General features: G+C 50.0%; 1 protein-coding gene across 4 annotated transcripts in view; it reads right to left on the bottom strand.

Moving 5' to 3' along the window:
* Cd276 (CD276 molecule) overlaps positions 1 to 16,478 on the bottom strand; it is a 31,484-nt gene extending 15,006 nt beyond the window's left edge. The window contains exons 1-3 of one of the 4 annotated variants that reach the window (XM_041679861.1): positions 16,082 to 16,391; positions 1,418 to 1,524; positions 1,236 to 1,314 (exon numbers count right to left, since the gene is read on the bottom strand). In XM_041679861.1, the coding sequence (XP_041535795.1) occupies positions 1,236 to 1,314 (79 nt within the window). In that variant the 5' untranslated portion in view covers positions 1,418 to 1,524; positions 16,082 to 16,391. Of the gene's footprint in view, positions 1 to 1,235; positions 1,525 to 16,081; positions 16,392 to 16,423 lie in introns of those variants that run through there. The other 3 variants (XM_041679860.1, XM_041679859.1, XM_041679858.1) reach the window with 3 other exon arrangements.
* Positions 16,479 to 18,026: the final 1,548 nt, after the last annotated feature.

Below are 18,026 nucleotides of genomic sequence, written 5' to 3'. Positions count from 1 at the left end.
TCAGGAAGGGTCTGAGGAATGTGCTGTGCTTGGACGGAGGGATTAGGTGAGAACTCTGCCCACAGGAAGCAGGCACACTCAAAATATGTGAAGCACAGCCTTCATAGGGAGCTAACTGAATGTAGCACCCATAGAGGGCTTAGAAAATTGTATTCGTTCTGTGGTTAGTGTTTTATTAGGCATTCCACACTTAGTACATGATGTCTAGAGGTTGAAGCTGGGCCTGGCTATTTTTCAGTAATCCCATGAAATCTTAGGCCAGTTCCCATCCTTGCCAACTAGACACCAAGGTGTCCCTTGCAGAGGACATCTGGGACATGGAAATTAAATCACCCAAAACCCTTTCTTTCTATCAAGAAGTGAGAATCAGGCTGGGTGTGGTGGTGGTGCACGCCTTTAATTTCAGCACTCAGGAGGCAGAGGCAAGTAGATTTCTGAGTTTGAGATCAGCCTGTCTACATAGTGAGTTTCGGGATAGACAGCCAGGGATACATAGTGAGACTCTGTTTCAAACAAACAAATAAAAACAAATCAAAAAAGAAGTCAACCCTTAGTGGCAGAGATGGGTATTGTCTCCTGTGACCACTAGATGGCACCAGACACTCAACTTTGTTTTCTCTATGGGTTGAAGGACTATACAAGTAGGGCATTTACACAGCCAAGTACTATCGGGGAAGTACCTACCTTGATTTGTTCATCATGGTGACTGAGCACTGACTATATAGCAAGCATCGATCCCCTCCCTGAGGACAGACCCTACCTTCTGAGCAGGAGGACAACAAGAAATAAACAAAAGAACCATACGTCAAGTGGAGGCAAAAGCTAGGAAGAAGGTGATGAAGCACAGGGACAGGGAGGGAGAGAGGGCTATGCTTTTATGCAAAGCAGCCAAGGAAGCATGCTGAGGATCGGCCATCTGAGCAAAGGCTTACAACTGAATACAGAGCGGAATTACGCCTCTGTCTGAGGGTAGAAAGTTCTGGGCAGAGGAAGCCCTAGGCACAAGGGTCCTGAAGAGAATTTACACAGTGCGTTCAGGAACCTGAATTATCATAGTACACAGTGCTCAAGTCCCAATTCCCAGATGGAAAAGTACAGACTAAGGTGAAGAAGGTTGCCTGTGAATCCCAGACATGGAAATCAGTGTGATTCTTCACGACAGAGCCAGCCTGGCAGTAGCCCAGGAAGGAGTAGGCATGGTCACACACCATCATGACAACGATCTTTCCCCTCACCTGTGAGGCAGAAGTACAGCACTCCCAGGGCTGTGCGCATACACACACCCACGCTGGGGCCGCCCCATCCACGCAGCATCTTCCTGTCAGGCAGCTGACAGCTGGGCTCTCCGTGGCGGATGGCTGCTCCTGCCTGTGGAAGAGGAAGAGAGGCCTTTGTCTCCAAAGTTCCTCCCCAACACCTTCCTAATTCCTCAGAACCATCCAAATCCAAGAGGGAAGAAGTCAGGTAGCCAGCGAGACAAGGTTGATGAAGCTTGGGGTCCGGGCTGTGCCCAGGTCACTTTGGCTGGTGGGAGAGTAAAAGAGAAGGTTTTAGAGAAACTTGGGGTTTAATCTGAAAAGTACACTCTACCCTAAAGGTAGCCAGGAGCCACTGAAGGTTCTGGGATAGATAAACAGCATTGTGAGGGCTAATTTGATAGCATCTGCAGAATAAATGAGAGAAGCCAACCAAGGGGCAAAGCAGGCATGGATAGAAATGACAGCATTTAAGAGTGTGAGAAATGAGGAAAAGAGCAGTCAGCACAGTTGGTTCTGAGCCCTCATCCCTGGGACAGGAAGTGTGGAACATTTGGTCTAGGGTGTGTTAGGATAGGAGCATGTGTGCAGAAAGCCCAGGGCAGAGTTCTAGGAGCAGCTGGATGTATGGATGTGGAGTTTGGGAGGGACATCTGCCAATTTAATACATGTACCAAGCAACCAAGACCCAGCAGAAATGAAGGGGGTGACAGAGCTGTGTCAGTCGGACCTGAGCCAGAGCTGGATCTGTTGCAACAGATCTGGCCTGGGTCAGAGGGGTCCCAGAATTCCCTGGGTTCAGCATGTACCCTGGCTTCCCTCAGGTGCCTGACTCAAGCAGGCTGCATGCACCACTTCTTATGTCTCTCACTGTTGCCTGCTCAAGCCATGTGACCCACGTCCATCTGTCCCACCTAACGATGATTAGCAAGAATATGAACATTTCATACTCCCCCCCTGGCCACCCCTAGTGGCAGATTGCATCCTTGGTCACATTTTTTTTTTTTGCAGGAGAAACAAATAAATACATACATAAACCCAAACACATGAGTTTCTTGATGTCATATCATCTGTCACTGAGCAGAGCTGAAAGGAGCCCAATCCTGCAGCAGTCCTTTCTGACCCTTCATGGAGCAAATCCTATCTACAGCCAAGCATCTTGTCTAGCCTCAGGTACCTGGGGACAGCCCTTCCATCCTGTTCTAGCCTATTGTGCACCCCTTCCCCCACTCCCGATGCCAGGAAGCTGCACAGAGGGAGTCCCTCAGCCAAACCCAGCATCCTGGCTAGCCACCCGCTTCCCTGGCTGTCGACAGCCCATTGCGGAGAAGCCCTGGGCAGCCACTTCCTTTCCAGGTGCTTCCGGTCCAAAGTCTGGTGGCCTCAAAGCCTCCCTGTCTGGGTGCTGAGTCAGCAGCTCCAATTCATAGCGGCATCCTTGGGGACACCACTTCCTGCCTGACAAATGGGCCACAGTCAGCCTGCAGGAAAACCTAGCAGGCAGCTGCCTGGACTACTGGCTATGTGCCATAGGAAGCTAAAGCCCACAGAGTTGCCAACTTCTATGTCTTCTGTCCTCTTTTACCCCCTAGATGGAAGCAAAGCCTGGGAGCTGGGACGTGGCTCAGTCGGTTGAGGGCTTCTGACGCTCTGGCTTCAACCTCCAGCCTCTCACAAGTCAGGTGTGATGGTACGTACATGCCTGTAATCTTGGCACTCTGAGGTGGGGGCAGGAAGATCAGGAGTTCAGGGCCATCCTTAGCTACATAGTGAGTGCAAGGCCAGCCTGGACAATAAGAGACCCTGTCTTAAAACAAAAACAAACCCTGAGTCGGTCAGTGCTTCTTGGGCCCCATGTCTTTCAATCCTTCTCACTGCTGCTTGTGCCCGTCGTCTAGGGCCACCTCGGCCCTCGTCACTGACCCCGTAAGCCCCACATATCATCCCTAACTAACTCATTCTCTCAGGTGCCTTCTCCTCAGTCCTAAAACAGGAATCAGGCTCATGTCCTCCCCCACTGACAAATCCCCCATAGTCCCCCAGTACGCACAAGAAAAGTCCTACATTCCTCAAGGCTCTTCTTGGGATGTCTTCCCATGCTTCAAGCTACTTTCTGTTACTGGGATTTACCCTAAGGACCACTTGTGAATGTCTGCTGAATAAGTGGGGAGCCAGGAGTTCCCTCCTGATCAGACTAATCATGTGTCCCCAGAGCACAGCTGTCCCTCACTCCAGAGGGTCCATGAGAGGCTTCCAGAGTGGACGCCAAGCTTACCCCTTTCGTTCCTTTTCTTCATTCTGAACCCAGGAAGTCCACCACTGTAATTTCAGCCTAGAAACTCCATGGAGCCCCTGCCAGAAAGACTACAGAGTGCCCTGGCCTCCTGTAAGGACCAGCCACCCTCACCTTGAAGCTACTGCAAGCTTATCGAAACCCAGCAGAATCAGGACCCAAGGATACTCTTAAAGACATCACCCAAGACTCATTACCCCATACATTCAGAACAACAAACCTGACTGCTAATGAGCTCTGGGTCAAGATGCCTTCGACCCATGGGTACTCGATAGGGATTCTTCTCCCACCATATCCACTGGCATCACTCCAGTCTCTTTTTAAAAGATGTTTTTTATTATTATTATTACTAAAAGAGTGCTGGATCCCCTGAAACTGAACTCAGGTCCTCTGCAAGAGCAGCAACCCTTAACCAGAGAACCATCTCTCCAGCCTGATTTGTTTGTATGTGTAGCTGCATGTTTGTTTACACATGTGTGGGCGCATGCACACATGGGTACAGGTACCCACAAAGTCTAGAAGAGGGTATCTGAAATGGGGCTTACAGAGAGCTGTGCGCCACCATGTGAGTTCTGGGAACCGAAGTCAAGGTTACCTACCTGCAAGAGCAATACATGCTCTCAACTACAGAACCATCTCTTTAGTCCCACCCTATAGTCCACTCCACACCCCTCTAACCTCCCATAGAGAAGACAGAAGGGAGAGTCTCAGAACTCTAAAAATATCAGCTAAGTTCCTAGATCCAGATATGCCTGAAACAAGCTGCAGACCTAGATGGACCAATCTTCATCCAGTTCCAGCTAAGTTTCTATCCTATGCAACTGAAGGACAATGGTGGCTCATCTGTGTGTATGCTCTCAAGTAGCAGACCCTGGGACAGCAGGTGGGTATGCCTTTCAGTAGAGCCCACTTTAAGATACCACGAGGGCTGCTCAGTGGCACCTGAGAGCGATCACAGTGTCCACGTGCATCCTGAGGTCCTGGAGCAGCTCTCCAGGTAAGGCTGGGAAAGGTGAGACTCAGTCCCGTCTGCTGCCTTTCAAGCAGACCTCCTTGATATGAAAGCAAATAAAGACCAAGGCCTCGAAAGCGGGAGGAACTGAGTTTGATCTTCAGAACCCAGCGGGAGTAGCAGGCATGGTGATAGCTGCTTGTAATCCCAGGGCTGAGGAGATGAAGACAGGAAGATTCCTAGGCTCACTGGCGAGATGTGGGCCAGTGAGAGCCTGTCTCAAAACAAAAACAAACAAAAACCAAGGTGGATGACAACTAAGGAACAACAGCCAAGGCTGTCCTTTGGCTTCCGCAGATAGCAACCACACAGGCACACAAGCCTGCACACACATACACAATGGCAGAAAGTGAGCCCAGGGTTTGGGGTTCGTAGCTCTACCACTTCACTGCAGTCTTAATAAGGTCTCCCACTGTGGTGGTTTGCATGAAGATGTCCCCCACAGATCACATATTTGAACAGTTGGTAGTTGTTTGGGAAGGATTAAGAGGTGTAGCCCAGGAGGGCTGGAGAGAGGACTCAGTGGTTAAGAGCACTGACTTCTAGAGGATCAGGGTCCAATTTCCAGCACCCAAATGGCAGCTCACAACTGTTCTGGAACTCCGACACCCTCACACAGACACACATGCAGGCAAAACACCAATGCATGCACACACACACAAAGACACACAGAGACACACACAAAGAGGTGTGGCCCTGTTGGGGGAGGTGTTTCACTAGGGGCAGGCTTGAGGTTTCAAAAGATTGGCACCATCCCCACTGTGCTCTCTGCAGCCTGCTTGTAGCTCAAGATGTAAGCTCTCAGCTGTTCCTGCTACCTACCACACCTTCAGTCTGCCTCTGCCTCCGCTTCCCAAGTGCTGGGATCAAAGGTGCACACCGCCATACCCGGCTCGTATGCCCTTCCTTTTATAGGCTGCTTTGGTCATGGTGTTTCATCACAATAGAAAAACAATGACTACACTCACCTTTCTTTAACAACAACAACATGAACAAAAGTACAGGGCTAGAGAAGGCTCAGTGGTGAAAGCACTGGCTGCTCTTGCAGAGGACCCTGATTCCCAGCACCCACATGGCAGGCCACAACCATCCAGTTCCAGATGTGACCTCCTCTGGTACCAGGCACACATATGGTGCACGCACATACATGTAGACAAAACATTCATACACATAAAATAGCTAAATCCTTTTTAAAATTCTGTAATTGTTTACACCCATTTATGGCGTTCAGAAGTGCATGCCAGAGCATGTGTACGGAGGTGAGGGGACAACTTGTGGGGGTCAGTTCTCTTCCTTCACCGTGGGGATGCTGGGGACTGAACTCAGATCCTCAGGTTTTGAAATAAGTGCCTTACCATGCTGAGCCATCTTGTCGGCCCAGCTTCCTCTCTCTGAGTTCAATGTTTATAAAAGAAACTTTGCCAAACCTGATGGACCTTCTTCAATATTTTAATCCTTATGGTGTACTAACTATCATGCAACTCACACTGAAATTCATGCAGCCATGTTACCATAGAAGCCACCAATTATTTCCTTAAATCTGTTCTCTCCTTCTGTAGCATTTAGTCAGGCAGAGAACCACTCAGCTAAAGACTACAGATCCCAGACTCCTTTTCAGATGGGTGTGGCCACATGACCCTTTTCTGGCTAATCAGATCTCAGAGGAACTAATATGTACGGTTTCTGGGTCGTGTCCTTAAAGATGGAGGGCACCCTCTTTTTCTCCTCCCCCTTCCAATGCATGGAATAGAGAAGTGGCAAGCCTTGTAGGCGCACACTGCCAGGGCAACACCCTGCACTACAAAGCAGGAGGACAGAGGGTCCATGGGGCTATGGCTTCAGCCCTGGAAATAGCCAGATGGTCACATGGGTGAGAAATAAGCATCTGTTCTAGCATAAGTCACTGTTATTTTGGTCTTTCTTACGGCATCTGAATGAACTAATTTAAGGAGCCCTCTGTTTGTCTCTTCTTTCTCTCTCCACCCGAGGAAAATTGCTAGTGCTCAGAGCCACAAAAGAAACCATCTGGGGGCTGGAGAGATGGCTCAGTGGTTAAGAGCATTGCCTGCTCTTCCAAAGGTCCTGAGTTCAATTCCCAGCAACCACATGGTGGCTCACAACCATCTGTAATGAGGTCTGGTGCCCTCTTCTGGCCTGCAGACATACACACAGACAGAATATTGTATACATAATAAATAAATAAATATATAAAAAAAAAAAGAAAAAGAAACCGTCCAAAGTCGCTGTCTCAAAATTTGAGCTACAGTCTCAACAATCGCCGACGGATGTCAGAACCCAGTTAAGAGATATTTCAAGGATGGAAGTGACCCAGGGATTGTACAGAAGGAGAGAAGAGTAACGCTTGAGACAAGTGGGTGAATGCGGGCCCACAGACTAGGATGTAGAGGAGATGGAGAAGCATGCTTCAGGGGAAGAAGAAAATCAGATTGAAATTAAACTAGGTTCATCCACAGCATAGCGAGAAGCAGGGGAAGTCATTCACACACTGGTGAACACAGAAACCAAAGCTGGGATCCCTGAGGGAGACCAATAGAATGAGAAGAGACTCTGGAGCAACTGCAGAAGTGATGGTTAGGTACCAGAACAGGGGACCTTTCCCTGGCCACCCTTGCCAGCTTGTATGTTCTCTCTGGAGACAGGAACCAGCTGCTCCCAACCCAAGGCAATCTGCTTGCTTTGAGGCAGCTCTTATTGGTGGAAAATGCTTCCTTACTCTGAGCCAAAATCTGTCTCCCAGGACAGCCTATGTCGGTTCTCAAGAAGTCCCTACGACCACACAGAACAAGCACGTGCCCTTTCTCGTGGCCCTGCAAGTATTTGTTCTTCCTTGACAAGGTCACCACTGGGCAGCTGTGCCACACAATTTGCCAAAACAATAGATTATCAAATGTGCGGCTCAAAACCATAAGTCCTTGAACTCAGGGCCACCTTCCCATGTCCGGCCACCGCTTCTGATGAAGCTGGAGAGGACTGGAACTTTCAGGTTCTCTGTGTTGCTCTGTTAGTTCACTGGGTCCACCCAACCCCTCTTCCCAACTTCCACAGCTGACTAAGTTGGCTGGTCAGTAAGCCTCTGGAATCAGCAAACCTGTCTTCACCTCCCCCGGTGCTGGGGCTGTAGGGGTACCCCTGCACCTGGCTTTTACTTGGGTTCTGGGGATCAAAACTCAGGTCATCATGTTTGTAAGGCAAGCATCATCTCCTCTGCCCCTAAAATACCACATTTTCATAAAAAATATAGGGCAAAGGTTTGGGGAAAAATGGATAATATGACCAGTTCTTTGGTACAGGTGTATACAGGTGATATTGGCATGCTGGATTAGCAATTCCTTGACGGCTTTCAGGGAGGCCTAGAAAGGATTGCGCAAGAGAAGTGGACATTCCTGTCTGGGAAAAGAGGTGACAGAGAAGGTGATGGAGGAGTGAAGGACTGAACGTCACGGCATATTCTGGGAAGACGGCACTCTGGAAGAGGCTGTGGGAAGATGAGGCAAAGGTCACTTAAGGATTCCAGGTTGCTTCTGTGCAGTGGGGAGCTGGGATGCTGTGGCCCACACCTCCGCCCCCTCTCCCCATGTTCTACCCCAGACTGTCTTGAAATATCCCTGACAGCTTCTTGGAGATAGTGATTTTAAGTTCGTTCAGCATGGGGACAGCCAATCCCAGGGGCCAGATACAATTCAAACAACAGACCACCCCTTTTTCACCTGACTTGCTCAGATCCTCCTGGGTATCTGTGCTTCCCTTCTTTGGTAACGGAGTAACACACACACACACACACACACACACACACACACGCGCCAGATACAACTCAAACAGACCACCCCCTTTTCACCTGACTTGCTCAGTTCCTTTTGGGCATCTGTGCTTTCCTTCTTTGGCAACGGAGTAACACACACACGCACGCACGCATGCACGCACGCACGCACACACACCTCTGAAGGGCGGATGCTTATTTTCTCCACAGCCCTTAATGAGTTCCTCTTTTATTCTCAATGGCTTCTTCTGATACCAGGGATCAACCCCCTTGTAGGGAATCCAGCCTGTATGATACTGGAAGGATGTGGCCCCAGCCTCAAGCCTGGGCTTGTGACCTGATCTGACTCGGGGAAGAACCCTTGCCCCACCCCTATTTCAGGGAAGGGAAGTGAGCCAAGCCATAACTAATCAGAGTCTTTCCTCAGCTTTTCTGCAGGAACCCTCAGTAAAGATTTTCTTACTGAAGTTGCTAGGAAGAATATGGTTTAGGCTGCTAGCAATCAAGTTATTATCTATCACCAATCTGACGGAACTGATCCAGGGGCTGTGGAGATGGCTCAGTGGATAAAGTGATCGTCACACAAGCATACAGATCTCAGCTTGACACCTCCATGAAAGCAGGATGTGGTGGCGAACCTACAATCCCAGAGCTGGGAAAGGGCCCCCTGGCAGTCAGGCTGACCAAATTGGTGAGCTCCAGGTGAAGTAAGAGACCCTGTCTCAGAAAGCAAGGTAGGTAACAACGGAGGAAGACACCAAGGTTGACTGGTGGCTTCCACTTACACACACGCGTGTGCCTATACACACACTTGCACTTAGATGAACACACTCATATACATAGACACGGACTCATAAAACATGCACCAATCCACCCCTTTCCGCGGAGAACCCAGGCTTGCTCATCCATTGGAGATAATGGTTCAGCTCCAAGGGAGCCTTAACTGACCCAGCTCTGCCCACCTCCCCACGTTCACTTCCTGGGCTGCTTCCAGCGTCTACAGTACACGACCCTCTTTCCTATCACATAAGAGATTGTTTTTATCGCTGCAGTCCCTTCTTCTGAGATGACACGGCTAATACCTCTTTACCCTGAAGGTGCCCTTGACAGCAAAGCCAGAACAAAGTCTGCTGTTCGACCGTGCCTGATCAGCACCCCAGAACCTCCCTGAGTGGCAGCCATGTGTGCTTCCTTTAACTTTTGCATCCGTAATCCCAGCAAAGGCTTGGCCCATAGGGAGCTCAGTGCTCTCTGCTCAATGGTGGATGAATGGACAAACACACCTGTGCTTAGATGGACAGACGGAAGGACAGACAGATGCTTACAAATGAAGAAGGGATTTAGAAGCCTGATGGTGAACCCACCCCCCGAATGTGGGAATGAGGGTCAAATCCACTTTGGTTTTCTACTTGATCACATTCTGTTTTTGTTTGTTTCTACAATGACTGTGTAATTCTTCTTCCATAAGCAAATGGAAAAGAGAAAACAGCAATATCAAAGATGTACAAGGCTTTAAGTCCTGGCTCTACTGCTTACTTGCTAGGCTCTCATTCTTATTCCCTAAGAAGGGTCCGGGTCACTGATCCCTGCTGAGATTACAATTGCATGCTGGACTGGAGACGTCACTGAAGGTCTGGTGGAAGGGAGCCTTAGTGTGGCTTTGGAGTTGGAAGTTCAAATCCATACTCTGCCATTCCCAAAGTCATGTGACTTTAGGGATAGAGGCTAGTCCTCAGTGTGCTCATTCATAAAATGGGAGTAACATCCTCTGTCCTCACAGGGCATGGCTGAGTAAGACGATGTAAGCTGACCTAAGAAACACCAGATGCTCTGTAAGTGGGCAAGGGACCTGGGCAAGGGAAGAAGGGTCTCTAGAATTCCCTGGGGAGATGCTTCCAAGATGGCTTTGTTTTCCTGACAGTGAGTCATTTCAGGCCTTTTGTGTCCATGGCTACCCACTGATACAATGCCCCAGCACTGTGATTCCACCCAACAGAACAACCCGACTTCCTCTCAAAATGAGTGTGTGAGTCAAGACTGCGGCCAGCCATCAGAACTGCCTACAGAGCGGCCCAAGGTCTTTCCAGCATCCTCAACCCATTTCCCCCTGGAGCACACAGAAAGAGGAGACAGAACCCAGGACGGGGTGACTGGCCTCCCCAACCACATGATCGCGACCACACAGACATCAAGGCTCCAAACCCAGAGAAGGCAAACCACAGGCCTTGGTAGACAGTGTATTCATGGCGAGGCATGCGCCACAGCGCTGGCCCGCAGTTCTCACTCTTCTGCTCAGGGAGAGGCCCTCAAGTGATGAGCATCTTCTAGGACCTAGCAGTCATTTAAAGCAGTATGATGCCACCTGCAGAGGTGGGAAGCTGACCTGGGCACTCACAAGGGGGCACATATGTGCACAAATACACACCACCAGAGGCTCAGAGCTTGGAAAAAAATGTGAAAGTCATTCTGGACCAGCCAGAATGGGGAGGAAAGAAGAGATAGGAACATAGGAGCCCAAATCAGAGGGCAGATCCTAGGCCAGATGCTGGCAAGCCACGAAACATACACCTGAATTCACGCAACATCTGTGGAGCCCTGCCAGGTGTCCATCTAAACATGTCTGGCAATGCCAGCCCAGACAGAAGTCAGGCCAGACTCCAGTAAGGGTCCACTTGTAGTCTATTCAATGCTTTTCTGCCTCCAGATCCTTTCTGTTTCTGCTCTGAAAGAGGCTCTGGCTAGCAGAAAACTCCCCCTCTCTGAGCATGCCCCATTGCCTCTACCAGGGACAGGTCTCAGCAGTGTAACAGGCTCCGCCAGTCCTGAGGTGGAAGACCTTTGGAAATAGATGTGGCCTGGGGCCCATGGCCAGGTTCACATGAGAATGTGAGCCCAGAAGGGAGGCTGCTGCCAGCAAGGGTGACTAATGAGTTTTGAACTAGCTCATGAATGCCCTCAGGTCTCCATTCCTCACGTTTTAGTGGGGATTCCCAGGCCGCTTTAACTGCCCAGGGCACAGCATAGGCTCAGGAGTAGCCCTGGGTTTAAATCCTGACACAGAAGCCCCGCTACAATCACAACGAAATGTCAATGACAGTGACTACCTATTGAGACTCATCTATAAAATAGGACTGACAATTCCTAATCCACAAAACTGCTATGGGAATAAAGACAACAGGGAAAGACCAGTTAAAGTGTTTAAATACCAAATCAGTGGTACATTTTATTGTGTGTGTGCGAGTACTGTGTGTGCATACGTGATGCAGACACACTGGTGTCACGGCACACATGTGGAGATTAGAGGACAACCTTGGGTGTCCGTCCTCGCCTTGGACCTTGTTGGAGACAAGGCTAGCTTCTGGGAGTTATTCAGTCTCCATTCCCCATCTCATCACAGGAACTCTGGAATTGCAAACAAGGCCAGCTTTAGTGGCTTGTGGGAATGCAGACTCAGGTAGGTCCTCAGGTTTCTGGGGCAAGCACTTCCCTCTGAGCAATCTCTTCAGTCTGCTTATTGCTTTTTGAGCCAGAGTCTCCTATATCCAGGTCTGACTTCAAATTTGTTATATAGCTGAGGCTGGCCTTGAACTCCTGATGTTCCTGCTTCTATTTCCCAAGTGCTGGGATCATAGGTACACATCCTCTGCCCAGCTTCACAGAGGTAATTATTGTCATTACTGCTATTACAGCCACAGGCATGAGCTTCTGCACCTCTTCCCAGCCAAGAATCTCCTCTATAGGGCTATCCATCTAGGCACTGGAGACTGTTAGTCCTTCTGAGTGCTCTTCTTTGCACCGAGACCCCACCATCACCAGATTCCAGAGGAGCCAACATACAGTTCGACTTCACCTCTCGGTCTGGCTCATTCTATTTTCCTTTCCCTGTGCTTCTCCCAGAAACTGAGTTGTAGCTCCGTGCATCAAGAGTTCCAGCCCCAAACTGGATGGTGGTGGTGCATGCCTTTAATCTCAGTACTCGGGAAGCAGAAGCAGGCAGATCTCTGTAAATTCAAGGCCAACCTGGTCTGCAAAATGAGTTCCAGGACAGCCTGGGCTTTTTCACAGGGAAACCCTGTCTCAAAAAAAAATAAAAATAAAAAATAAAAACAAAAATAAAAACAAACAAAAAAACTGCTGTCACCCCAAGACCAGAGCCTCTTCATAAGCAAATATTCCAGTATTCCCCAGGGAGGGCTAATGCCAAAGTTACGAGGGGTGTGGGGGCATCTTTCCCAACCCCACAAAGAAACTGAGAGGGAGAATGGGGGCTGCCAGCTGGAAGAACTAGTCAGAACTGGACGGCATAGGCAGGTCTCTTCTCCAGGAGTTGAGAGCACCAGTGTGACAAAGATTAGGTCTCTGACAGCACAAGAATATTCTATCAGGGTCCACAAGTCTCTGTGGTCAGGTCTGTTCTCTCCCTGGCTCACCAGATGAGTTCTCTCCGCCCCAGAGGACCCCTGGCACATTTGCCAGGGTCTAAAATGAGTCAAACTTGAAGCTGCCTCTGGAGTGGCAGAAAGAGCCAGTTCTGAAGGCAGACAACAGATTGCCCTCACCATTTGCCCATTGTACGTCTGTGGGTATGTGACTTGCTAGGCTTGCGTTTCTTCTTCTCTTCAATGATGTTAAGATAATCACATGATGTTCATTCTGCATAGTCCCACCCCTAAATCCTGAAAATCCAATGCTCCTGCCCTGAACACTGCAAGAATGGACGTACAGGTAGTGGCAAGGGCTGTATATATGGCCCTCTCCCATTGTGTGGCCATGCTGAGTCCCTCTCCCCCACCAAGGCCCTCCTCCTTTTGCTGGTAGATTTCCCTGACACTCCTGCCCCAGGGTGTGGAGAAGAGGACAGCAATCAAAAGTCCCCACCCACTCAGAGGATAAGCTCCTGGGCAGTGACATCATCCTCCCTACCCTCTTCCTCCTTTTCCAACCCTATGACTCAGATTCACAGCTCAATAGTCCCCATGTGGTCATAATCTCAGAGGATTTGGGTTGTTTTCTGTCCATGGCTCAACCCAGAAGCATCGGGCTACAGGTCAGTCACTTAACACTTTCTAGGATCTGGGTGGTGGAGGTGCACGCCTTTAAATCCCAGCACTCCGGAGGCAGGGACAGGTGGATCTCTGTGAGTTCGAGGCCAGCCTGGTCTACAAGAGCTAGCTCCAGGACAGGCTCCAAAGCTACAAAGAGAAACCCTGTCTTGAAAAACCAAAAAAAAAGCAAAAACAAAAACAAAAACCCACTTTCTAGGAGTCTCTCTGAGGATGTGGAGTGGCCAACTCACAGTCACACTGCATCCCAAACTAGATTTCTCATCTTGGTGCCCAACCCAAATCCCGCCAAAAAAAATCAAGGCTTCCACCTAGAGGTCAGCTTTGGAGGAGGGTAACTCCTGCAGAAAGCGTAAGGTGTGGCCTCTCCAGAGTAAGGATGCTGCCCCCCCAGAGGGCTGTTCTGAAAGGCCACCACTTCTACAATGTTCTGAAGGTAAACATTAAAGCATCCAGCCTAGCTGCCAGGCACCCAGCTGCAAGGCCACTGAGCATCTTGGACATTCAGGTGCCCTGTTCCTATCAGGTGCCTGGACAGAGCTTAAGGGGGACAGGGATGGAAAAGAAAACTGGGACAAGAATTCCAGCTCTCCGCTGACACTGAGGCTGGCATGAAACCAGGCTGCTTCCTTCCCAAGGCGCAGGGTCCACCCTCTGGCAGCACAAGTCTGGAGTGCATACGCAACACTCTGCACGCAGGAGGAAGCCACCATGGATGCCAGGGCCAGTCATGGGACCCATGAACTCATCACCAGGGCTACTCCATACATGGATAAATGCCCTCTCTTTTCTGTCCCTTTGTCTCATGACACTTGGCAAAACTGATGTTCTCAGGACTAACCTAAAGCGATGACGTAATGAAAATCTTTCTTTCGGACACAAGTTTCACGTATCCCAGAAGAGCTTTGAACAATGTACCCTAGGATGACTTCTGAGCCTCCTGCTTCTGCCCCCAAGCACTGAGATTTCAGGTATGAGCCACAACAACCAGTTTATGCGTTGCTGGTTGCTGGGGATCTAACACAGGCTTCAGGCATGCTAGGCAAGCATTCTATACACTGAGCTACTTTCCCAGTCACATGATGAAAATGTCAGTGACATCAGGACACACTGTGTCAGCTAAATGTTATGTATTTGTAATACCAGGAGACATCCATGGGCCACAACTAGCCAAGAGCTAGTGCTTCGGAACTCCAGTTACCAGGAAAATGCACACATGCAAAATAGTCTCATTCCCAAGCAAGTTGGAAATATAGGCCACCACTCCATACCTCTACACTTGCCTGTCATTCAATCAGCCCAGGTTTCAATTCAAGTACACGAATTCAAATTCCCTATTTGCAGGTCCCCAAACTACAAGGAATGCTGTTGCTCAGCAGCAGCCCTAGGGACTTCTGGGCAGTCAGAGGGGATGAGAAAGGAGGCTCAGCTAAATAAATAACTCTCATACAGGTCAAATGGCTCCATTAGTTTCTCAAACTGAAGAGCTACTGCACACACTTAAGGGAAAAGGACTTGAGCCTGGCATGGTAATGCGTGCCTTTATCACAGCACTTGGGAGGCGGAGGCAGGTGGGCTTCTGTGAGTCAAGGTCAGCCAGGTCTACACAGTGAGACCCTATCTAAAAAAAAAAAAATTAAAAAGGACTTGGATTTTAATTTAATCAATATTCATTTAAAGATTATCCGCAGTCTGAAAAGAAATCGTTTTCACAATTAAGTCAGTGCAGTCCCAACACATACACAAAAACCCCAGATGCACATATACAAACTTCTGATTTAGTATTTGCTTAGTAGTTCCCTTCGATGATAAGCTCTTAGGTCTGAGTCATCCATCATGCATTTCTCATTAAGGCAGGTTTGGTTTGAGGGGGAGAAAAAAAAAATAACCTTTTCTGCCAGTTCACTGCCTTAAGTTCCCAAATCTGGAATTGGTTGGCTCAGCCCTAGTGAGGAAGGGCCTCGGGGAACTGGATTCAATCCTCTGTCCTCTTTGTCCCATCCTGGACCTTCAGCTTCTTTCCATCTTCCTCTGGATCTCCCCTCCATCCTTCTCGTTTACCTAAGACATCCCTATTTGCACTTCAATCTTTAATTTTGAGGAGAGCCTTCCCTGAACCTGTTCCCGAGTGCTTTTCTGCAGCATGTAGAAGCCCGCCAGGCATCGCCACCTTCACCCTTCAGAACCAAGCACAGGGGGCCACCCAACCTCGTGCTCCCCTCCCGCTCAGCTTCCCTTCTCAGAGCTGGCATTCATGGTGTTTTCCTCCTCAAAGTCGGGGGAATGCTTCCCTCCTAGTCTTGGCTAGCAGCTTCCTTAAGCTTCCAGAACCATCAACCCAGTGACCTACCTACCTTCATGCCCACTCCACACCCAGAGCCTGACCAGTCACCCACCCAGTCCTGGGCCCCACAAGTCCCAGATTCCGGGAGTCTTCAGATCCCACAAGTCCCAGCGGGTCTCAGCCCCAAGGAGGGAGCGGCCAGGCAGGGGTGCTCTTAGCTCCTCGGGGCCCTAGAGCCCTAGCGGTGTCCTCGGATCAGGGAACTGGTGCCTTATGGGAAAGGGCCGCGGGATCCCAGCTCCAAACAGCCGGCGCCCCCAGCGAGCGCGGTGCAGGCGCGGCCGCACACAAAGGCAACCCCAGCCCGCGCCGCCCCGCGCCACGCAAGCACTCACCTCGCAGCGCCGACTCCCGGGACTCGGGGAAACGGCGGAGCGCAGCCCAATCGCTGCTATCATGGGTGTCGCCGCCGCCGCGAGGCCCGGCCAGACTAGGGCCGAGGGAGGGGGGCGGGAGCGCGAGGGGCTGGACTGCAGGAGGAAGCTGCGGGCCCGGAAAGGCCACCCGGGTGCGCCCCAGAGGCAGAATTGGCCCCGAGAAGGAGATCCTACACGTTGAGGCCAGAGCCCGCCTGCTGGGCAGGGCCCCGGGCCTGGGCCCGCCTCCAACCCGGACCCCAGCTCGACCCTGACCGGGGAAGACCTGGTGCTCCAAGAAGGGGTTGTTGGACTACTCACTGCCCATCCCCCACGCGGATCTTCACACTTCCAACAGCCAAAGTTTCTTTTTCGGTGAGAGAGGACAGGTGACTGACTATTGACCACTCCCATCCTCCAAGCTGCTGGCTCCAAGCCCTGTTGCAGTCCAGCTGTCCCATCTCAGTCCTGTTTTTCTCCCCCTCCGCACCAGGCTGGCACCGCGGCTCGGAAAGGGTTAACTCGACAGTGAAGAATTCCAGAATTGCCGGGAGCTCTCTATAAATACAGTGCTGTGGGCGCCTGAGCCAACCGCAGGGCAATTTCCACTGAGGTTTTCCTCTTTTTCTTACACCAACAGACCGGACCAACCCTGCCCCCAAACCCCCAACCATGCTCCCAGCCCTATGCCAGCTGTAGGCCAGACCAGGTTCCAAAGGGAAGAGTAAGCCTGGCTGGCCCCCACGCTCCATCTTTGCCACCTATCCATTCCCACCCCCTTGGACCAAGTCCTTAAAAGATCTAGCTCCAGCCTGCTACAAGAGGAAGGCAGAAGCGTGTATAATCCTGCCCGGAATTTGCCAACATCACTACACCTGTGCTTGGATCACAGACAGGAAGTAGCAGCAGTGTAGAGGGCCTTCTAAGGACTCAAGTCTAGGCAGAGAGCTTTCCATGCTGGACTCTATAGATCTTCCCCAAGGGCCCCCGCCAGGTAGATATTTCCATTTTACAGATGAAAAAACTGAGACTTGAGGGATGAAGAGACACTAACCTTGTGCCACTGCCAGTCTTAGCACCAAGTGAAGGCAGCTCTCAGAGAGGGCTTAGGGAATATGCATGAATCCATGTGAGTCTCCTTGTGTCTGCTACTATTTTAAGTTCTTCACGATTTATCTCATTTAATCTTCAAAATTCAGTGAAGGGGATGCTGTTATCCTCATTTTTACAGATAAGAAGACTTAGACACAATGAGATTTTATAGTAACTTATCTGAGGACACCCACCTATTAAGGGAAGAGTCAAAATTATTTTACGTCTCAGAATTTATGTGCTGAGGTCAGGCATAGCTTCTCTATGCTTCTGAATATAAATTTAGTATTTCAAAAAATGCATGTGCATGTTCCAACCTGTATGCCACAGCTCTCATGTGGAGATTATCCTCCCCTCTGTCTGTGGCCAACAGAACGGTCCTTGATTTCCACCTTGCTTAAGACAAGATATCTTTGTTTTTCTGCTGTGTGCACCAGGCTAGCTGGACCATGAACTTGCCAACTCAGCCATGAGAGGTGCTGAAGGAACAATTTATACTGGGGAGGCTTTTCTCAGCCTTGCTCCAGAACACAATCCAAGAGGGAAGAAAATAATGAACACTGGTTCTCAGTTCAAGGGGCTCTGATACCCGGGAAAGGCAAACAGCTTGAGCAAGGTATAAATGGTCTCAAGGACTGTTCTGTTGGCCACAGACAGAGACACCTAGGGTGACCATTCTAGCACCCAAGAGTTTCTCAGTTCAGAAGATGTGGCTTTGGTATTTCCAGGAGGTTGAAGTTGAGAATGTTTCCTACAGTGTCCAACCTAAAGCAGAGGCATTCAGGATAGAGGGTTTTCTCCATACATTCTGTCTTCACAAGCGTCCTCCCAC

The sequence above is a fragment of the Microtus oregoni genome, unplaced genomic scaffold (genome assembly GCF_018167655.1).
Source record: "Microtus oregoni isolate MIOR12 unplaced genomic scaffold, Mior012 000032F_ref0000030, whole genome shotgun sequence".
NCBI lineage: Eukaryota > Metazoa > Chordata > Mammalia > Rodentia > Cricetidae > Microtus > Microtus oregoni.
This window is presented reverse-complemented; position numbering and strand designations above follow the sequence as displayed.